Genomic DNA, 8,425 nt, shown 5'->3' with positions numbered 1-8,425 from the left:
AGCTTCTCAGGAAGCGTGTTGGTCAGTGCAATCAATGATTAAATTTGTGATTTTTTAGAAAATGTAAAAATATTACGTCTTGTTGTGTTTGGGTGTTATGTTATCTGTGTGCATCCTGAGCCCTTGTCTGTCTCAAAAATAAGTTCACATGGTAATACATGGTGACAATGAAATATTCTTGATTCTTTAGGTGCTAGATGTGCTGAACCATGTATAACTTTAGATAAATAACATTTAAAACCAAAAAACCTGGGGAAAAATACGAATAGAACGTCACAAACATTTTCTGTTAAAAAAGTGTTTACTTCCGGATTCAGTCCGATTATAATTGATGCTGTGTTATTCCAGCAGGTGGCGCCGTTGCTCCGCTTTCGATCTTTGTTTTGGACGTCACATGTGACGTAACCAGGAAGGACAAAGTCACTTTATCCGCAGCCATCTCACCCTGCAGAAAGCTAAAAACAAATCTTTTAACAGGTTTAACACCGTAAGTTAAAGGGTCCTTTAAAAACAGACCGCTTCAGAGGCGATTACAACGTCTGATGCAACGTTTGTTTCCTTTAGCCTGCTAGCTCGCTAGCTGCTGCGCCTGCTAACCAGCGTCTCCTTTGATTATTGTCACAGGGTCTCGATGGTGATCGTTCAGCAGGCGTGCAACAACAACTAGGTCTGTTTGTGGAGAAATGTCGCCTTGTAGAGCAGGATCCTGGATGTCTGCTGCTGCCGCAGTGACCGTGTTTCTGTTGGGTGCGGCGGGTTTTGCAGAAGCCAAGGTAAAAACAACAGACTGGTGCTGGGATATAATGCAGCAGAAGAAGGGAGAAAATAATTTGAAATGATGAACCTGAAAAAACAGGGAGATGTACGTTTGTAATCTTGTTATATTCTATAAAAAAAAACGTGTTATATTATATTTAAAAAAAACGTGGAAAAACTAAAGCTTTTTAGTAAAGAGGAGGAATATATGATATTATACTTTGATACATTTTAATTACATCATCATTTTGTTTAGTTTTTCTCAATTATTTCCATAAGTTGCATTTTATAAGCTATTATTATCACAGTAATAATAATAATAATAATAATTACATCATCAAAATCTCAAAGTGCTTACAGGATTTTCAAAACAATAATTAAAAAGAAATGTTTTTAGTATGCGCATGTATTTTAATTTACTAAAATGTTTGCAAAATTGAATAGAAAAAACATTTAGGCAAGAAAATAAAATCCTCTTTTCTGTAATATAACAATATTTTATTATATACTTGGATTATATCCTTTTCTTTGTATTCTGCTATATGCTATAATCAGATTTTATTAGCATATATTTGTGTTGATTTAAAAATAAATATTTCTGGGATTTCCTGGAAAAAGTCAAAGCAATGACAATAAAACGTGTTGTGTCTTGATTTATGAAAATGTTAAAGGAGTTCACTTAAAAAAAAAACATAAACTGGTAAATGACCAAACTACTTTATAGTAATATTTGCTGATACAAAGCATTCATTTTAAAAAAGTATAACATTTAGTGAGTAGAACTGTGCATAAAACCTTGATGTTTTTATGCAAGACCATAACAAAATTCATCAGTTTGTCAGAAACTTCCTATTGCTTTGTTTCCCTTGAAGCTATTTTGCTACGTTCTAGGTTCCTCTTGTGTAATAAAACAAGCTCAGGTCTGTGGATGCTTGAAATTAACAAAAAGACATTAACCTTCAACTCCTACAAGTTGGTGTGACCTCCACAATTTTAGCACCTGCTGGATGCTGAGTTGATCTGAATAGTTGAAGAGTGGGTTTGGTTCCTCGGAGTTATTCCAAATGAATGAGACCACTGTCATCAAGTAATACTGTTGGGTTGCTGTTAGTCACAGGCCCATTGTAGCAACTGTCAACATAGCAAACATAGTCCAACGCCAGCAGCTTGGGTGGATTATTTTGCCTTTATTCCTTTGGCCCCTTTTCTCTGGTTTGTTGTTTGTTAGCTAATGAACTACTTTCAATACATACTAACCTGCATACTGGGAACAACTTGCTAAACCTGTTCTTTTTGTTGTGCTTTGGACTAGTTATCAAGTCATTCCAACTTGTCCTTAGCTAAACCCCTCAGATCCATCTGTGATTCCTGCTGCAAGGACTCAGCTCAATTGCTGCCGAACATATCACTCCCTACCAGGCCGATGCAATTATGATGTTATTGCAACATCATAATTAATGATAATTCACTTCTAACTGCCAGCAGTTTCCATGCTGCGGCTGTTCTGTGATTGAAGTTTGTTTATAGAAGAGGGAGAATAACAACATGGGGTGGGGCTATTAGCCACTATGCGGTTTCACTAACCCTAAAGTAAAACAACCTACTTTTTTCTGTCTTTTTACAGAACTTTGAGGATGTCCGCTGTAAGTGCATCTGCCCACCATACAGGAACATCTCTGGAAACATCTATAACATAAACGTCACCCAGAAAGATTGGTAAGAGGAGCCTCAAACTGGGAGTCTGGGAGTACTCTACGGACACTGGGTCCAGTAAGATAGTTACTTTTTGAGGAAATTTTCAAAGTGCGTATTCTATAAATTCTAAAGACAAAAACGTCAATGTTTCTTGAAATATTGTGGGTTATCTTAAGAAACCTTAGAGAAAGGTAATTCGATGCCACACTTCCTTGCAGTTGCAATTGAAATGATTTTACATTCAAACTATGGTTTATATTAAGGACATGCAGACGAGACCACGATTAATCTTTCATCTTTTTACCTTTTTACATTTATCCTGTAACATCTGCATCCAACATCTTGTCTTGACATTTCCCCACTCCACCTTGCAAAGTTTTCCAGACCGTGCAGCTTGTGAGGACATCTTTTGTCCACATCCCTTTCATGAGATCCCTAAGCTTTTCGGTCAGATTTACCTCTGGACTCTGCCTTGCTCATTCCAACTGCTGCAATTTCCTCCCATGAAGTCATTCTACCATTGATTTAAATGTGTGCTCCGACTGAAGATCATAGAATAAAATCCTTCTTTGTATGCAACTCTCTAGCCGACCCCTGAAGGTTTTAGTTCAGAACTGACCGATCGTGATTGTTTTCATCCTTGGCAAAAAAAATCTAATTGCATCTGACAAAAGTTTAACCCCAGAGCATGGCGCTGCCACCACCATGCTTCACATGGGGTATAGTTTACTTTTGTCAGTGTCTTTGTTTTTTCCTAACTAACCTCTTTAAATTGCGACCCATAGTTTAAATTTAGTTTCATTAAACTATAATAAAGTCTTCTATGAGATGAGGCTTTGGCAGATTTTAGTTTCTTAATCCCACTCTTTAGTTTTATGGAGAACTCTGTTGTCACATGTAGAGCGTAACCAATTATTGCAGCTCTTTCAGTGTTGCTCTTTGCCCCTCACCAGTTTCTGTCTTGTATTTTTTATTAATCAATTATGGAGAAATGTCCGGCTTTAGTAATGTCACTGCTGCAGCATATTTTTCCAGTATTTTCTATATTAGCTAACTGCTTTGCTGTGCCATGTTAATTCTACATAATACTGTGGATTTTTGTTACCTTCTCCTGGCTAACCTAACCTCTGAAGACCAGCTTTAGCTAAACAATGCAAAAATCCAGAAAAATCATCCTGCAACAGCATCTAACTTTAACTCCTATTTATCAGAACGGCCGTCGCTGGCTGGTGTGTCCCTAAAGAAGACTGGATGTGGGTGTGCACGTTGCACACTTTTGCAATTATGTTATTAGAGGTTTATTTTTTATCTTTTATCCCTCTAACTAATCTGCTTGTTTTCAGATGGTTTGTTTTTTCATGCATGTTATTGAAAGTGGAATGAGGAATAGAAATGTGTTTTATTTATGGCTCATTTTTTTTACCTCACACACCAGGCATTTTCATATAGCTGTATAGTCTTTGTGTATCCACCTTTGTCTCTGTATTGCTTTCACAATTTATTTTTATTTTATCGAGGAATACACTGGCTGCCATGGAACATTTTTTAGTTGTTCTGCGGGATGTAATATAGGACGTATAGGGCAAAGGGGCTGCATGACACAAGAAATGTGCTTCTTCTGACTTACTGTAAGCCAGCTAGCTGTGCCTGCACGTTGTCCCCTGTGGCATTCCTGATCTGCATTCAACTTGCGGAGGATTTGAAATTATGGTAACGACCTACTAGAGTCAAAAGAAAAGGCCGACCTCTAAGTGGTTGCTTGTATAACACTTGGAGAATTTGTGCATTAGATATTGTTCTTTTTTGAATTTGTTGCTGTGTTGTCAGCTTTGTAAAATAAACCCATATTTTAATATGTTTATAGCAACTGCCTCCATGTGGTGGATCCCATGCCAGTTCCTGGCCACGATGTCGAAGCTTACTGCCTGCTGTGTGAGTGCAAGTACGAGGAGCGAAGCAGCAACACCATAAAGGTACCGAGTGGATTTATTCAGGTTGTGGCTGCACATCAATCTTCATCCTTCGATCCGACAAGCCATCAGCCGCATGCTTAGTTTGTATTTCTTGCAGTTCTTATGTCCTTAATATAAAAAAAATCTTAACATATAATAAATGCATTTATTGCAATGAAGCAATATGTTAAGCATGGATTTTTCGTGTTAAGCGTTGGTTCTGGGATGGGACTTTTAGATGAATCCCACTCCTGCGATATTCCCCAGGTGACCATCATCATGTACCTGTCCGTCGTCGGGGCTCTGCTTCTCTACATGCTGTTTCTGCTGCTGGTTGATCCGCTTATCCGCAAACACGACCCCTACATTCAGCCTCTGCACAACGAGGAGGACTCGGAGGTAACCAGCAGCGCACGGACAGGAGACTGTTGTATTTCAGGGGAGCCTAAAGCTTTGGACTTTTGAGCACTCCGTGTTTTCAAAGAGTCTTTTTTTTTTTCTGTGTCTGTGTCTTCAGGAGATGCGTCCCCGCGCAGACCCCGGGCTGGCCAGAGGAAACACGGTGCTGGAGCGGGTTGAAGGGGCACAGCAGCGCTGGAAGAAGCAGGTGCAGGAGCAGCGCAAGACTGTTTTTGACCGCCACAAGCTGCTGAGTTAAACCTCGACTAGCTTCAGTGTAAAAAAAAGTAATAATAATCGTCCCGGGCTCAGTACTATTACACCTGCTGCACTATTTCAAACCTAGCTGTTATCGATGTTCAATGCAATGACTGTATGACTTAAAAACTTTAAAGATGCTTATCTAACAAGCAGATGGTTTATAATCTTGTAATTTGTGAGATAATCACTGTAACATAAGCTAAGATGCAGCTGTGAAACAAAAACCTGTGTTGCACATTCTTAGAGTAAATATATTCTCAGTTATTTTAAGCTGCTTCAATGCATGAGATTTTGAATGTCTTTTTAAATCACTTGTATGTAGGGTCCTTGTAATTCCTGTAAAGAGCTTTCCTTTTTGTTTTGTTTATAAATGCCCATAGTTCTCTTCTTGCATGCTGTTTTAAAGGTTATCTCACAAAAACAAGCACACCTAGGTTAGTTTTGGTCACAGTGCTGAGACAATTGCCAAATAGTCCATATTTTCTGGTTTAGCGTTAGTCATTTATTGGTTTGCAGCATTTGAGCATGTTCACATTTAACTTGTTGGTATTTTTCACCTTAGGGTGTAACTTTTCCTGCTCTCTCACGCTTTATGAAAAGGTATTTCATCAAACCAAAATGAAGATTTGTCTGTAAACGTTTCTCCATACAATAGAGTGCAGTCAGCCAAGGGATGCTTTGATACTTTAAATTAGAAGCTCTGCAATTATGAATGTGTTCATATGAAAAAGTTCCCTTGTTAAAGTTGTCCTTTACTCAGAGAGCAATTATCACAAAGCCTGAAGATATTCTAGAACCAAAAAAAAAAATCATAAAAGCATTAAACATAGTAAATAACAATTAGCCTTTCAATGACTTGTCAAAGCAAACACAGGCAGCCTTTGGAGCCACCCCTCTGTAGAACAGAGTTATCATTCCCATACAGTATATGGATGATGACAAGGCATATGCAACAGCAAACCAAGACTGCTAGTTGTTGTGAACAGAAAACAATTTAGATTTTTTTAAGCCCGTTTTTTGTGAAACTATGTTAAATGTTGCCTGCTTTGACTGCAGAGAAACAATGAACGCTCTTAGTTTCCTAACAGCCTTCATCATTACAGATAACTGTACCCATGGTGGCCCAAGGTTGTGTGAGCACAAAGCGGAATGTGATTTGGGGCTCCTCTTCCGATTAAGAACATCACCACAGCAATCAGAGATAATTGGTTATTATTTGCTAAGATGTGTTTGTGAGCAAACCGAGCGCAAACTCAGATTAAAAGATTAAACTTGTAGCGCCAGGTTGTTCACACGAAAATCACACATTTGTACTTTCAAGAAGTGAACTTGCCAATTTCTTTTACTCTTAAATTTTAAGCAATTTAGTATATTATCTTTGTTAAAATTCAAGCATTTGTTGAAAGCTGCAGAAATGATTTTTCACATGGGAACAAATATCATAGCCGTGACCTACACATTCCAAACACAACTGATAAAGAATAAAACATTAAAATTATGAAAAAATACCATTTACAATTGTTCTTTGGTCTATTGTAGGAATATAGTTTAGCTTCTAAAGTTAGCCTACCAAACTTTGCTTGTAGGAAAATAAGACCTTAAATTCACCCCTGGATGAGTCACATTTCAGCTGCTGGAGACTGAAGACTGTCACCGAGGCGCTGCTTGTCGTGGCAGAATCAGGGCGCCTCATGGATATAAAAAAGAGTGTTTGTTTTTTTTCTTGATTTATTTATGAACCAAAGCTGCCAGGTTGGGAATTTTGATCTGTCGAAGACGGGCACACTTTCTCACAAGATTTTGTTCGTTGGCTTGACCTGCTGATGTTTAGTTGTCTGTAATTGTTTGGTTTTTATCCATTATTATTACATTATTATTATTATTATTATTATTATTATTATTATTATTTAAAATGTTATTTCATATCACTTTCTTTTTATTTATGCATAGAAAAGATTGTAATGATTTACTATTGTGAAGAAATCCAGTGGAAATTAGCTATTTCTCGGTGTTGTTTAATCACTTTGCAGCTGTCAGATTCCACTTTACATTCATAGCAACTACTGATTGGTTAGGAAATATCTGCTCTGTTCATAAAGTTCTACAAATTAATGCCAAGATATACTAAATAAAGTTGTTCTGGTGTCACAATGTGACAAAAGGCATAGCTCAGGTTTGGTTTGTGGTAGTATATTTCCGTTAAAATATTCACCCATTTGTATTTGTATCTCTATCGTCCGAATATTGTTCTGAAAGTGTTTTCACACTTAGCAACTCCACGTTTCAATAAAAGAAAAATAAACTTTTAAGATTTTGTGGGTTTTTTTTATACTTTTGGATTCACTTTTATTTATGAACAGCAGGGGGCAGCAGAGGACAGTAGAAATTGGCTCTGCCACCTTTGACCTGACCAAAACTTAATTTTCAGACTCCCTTATAACGTTTAATGAATAAAAATAGTTTAAATTAGATAGGTTGCTCACTGCTTTTGATTTATATTGAGTCAATAAACAATCCATTCAAGATTAAAATAATATAGGCAAAAATAATCCCTTTTATTTAGAGATCAGTGTTGAAATGTTTGGCAAAATGTAGTATAAGGAAATACTATTATGAATGTTTACATAAAGACCTAATGTTTTACACTGCATCATTTATGGTTATGAGTATACATTAGCTTCCAATCTTGGTTTATTACAAAGGGTTTTGGGATTTAACCTATTTTTAACATAAATTGATAATGGGGTTTTCCTTAGTATTACATCTCCATAAAGATATGGAGAAGTTTAAAGCAGGGTTAGGTTATAAAACAATATGCTAAGGAGATGCTCAGGTCAGATGAGCCCAAAATGAAATATTTTTTTTAAGTTAAATGTCCATCTCCATATATGATGATTCTGCCACCATTTTAATCTGCGGAAACAGAAACACTTTAAGATTTAATAGGAAGATGTACAGTATAGAGCAAAATAAAGGGTATTCCTGGGGGTGACAAAACATAAAAGACAATGACCCCAAACATGCAGCCAGAGCTACAATAAAAAAAAAATGATTAAAGTATGTTGATTTTTAAGAATAGGCCAAGACAAAATTAATACTTAGATCTAATTGGGAATTTGTGAAAGGTCTTGATAATTTATGTTCAGAAAAGCTCTCATTTATGACTGAGCTTAAGATTTTATGCAAAGACTTGCCAAATGTTTCAAGCTGTAGATGTGTCAAAGCTGGCAGAGCCCCAGAAGAACAGCTGTAACCACAGTGAAATGTGTTTCTACATAAAGCAAAGCATTGACTCGGGGTGAATAAGCAGTGAGAAAAACAACCATTTATCACATAAATCAGCATTAAAAACATCATCGCTT

At 36.8% G+C, this 8,425-nt stretch overlaps 1 protein-coding gene across 1 annotated transcript; it reads left to right on the top strand.

Moving 5' to 3' along the window:
• Positions 1 to 361: 361 nt before the first annotated feature.
• tmem9 (transmembrane protein 9) lies at positions 362 to 7,372 on the top strand. Its single transcript, XM_012866569.3, has 6 exons — positions 362 to 487; positions 625 to 773; positions 2,381 to 2,472; positions 4,316 to 4,424; positions 4,671 to 4,802; positions 4,921 to 7,372. The coding sequence occupies exons 2-6, from the start codon at positions 684 to 686 to the stop codon at positions 5,059 to 5,061; spliced, it is 564 nt and encodes a 187-aa protein (XP_012722023.1). The 5' UTR covers positions 362 to 487; positions 625 to 683; the 3' UTR covers positions 5,062 to 7,372.
• The last annotated feature ends 1,053 nt before the right edge of the window (positions 7,373 to 8,425 follow it).

Source organism: Fundulus heteroclitus, chromosome 1 (assembly GCF_011125445.2).
Source record: "Fundulus heteroclitus isolate FHET01 chromosome 1, MU-UCD_Fhet_4.1, whole genome shotgun sequence".
Taxonomy (NCBI): domain Eukaryota; kingdom Metazoa; phylum Chordata; class Actinopteri; order Cyprinodontiformes; family Fundulidae; genus Fundulus; species Fundulus heteroclitus.
Note: the sequence above shows the minus strand (reverse complement) of the source record. Positions and strands in the feature narration are given on the sequence as shown.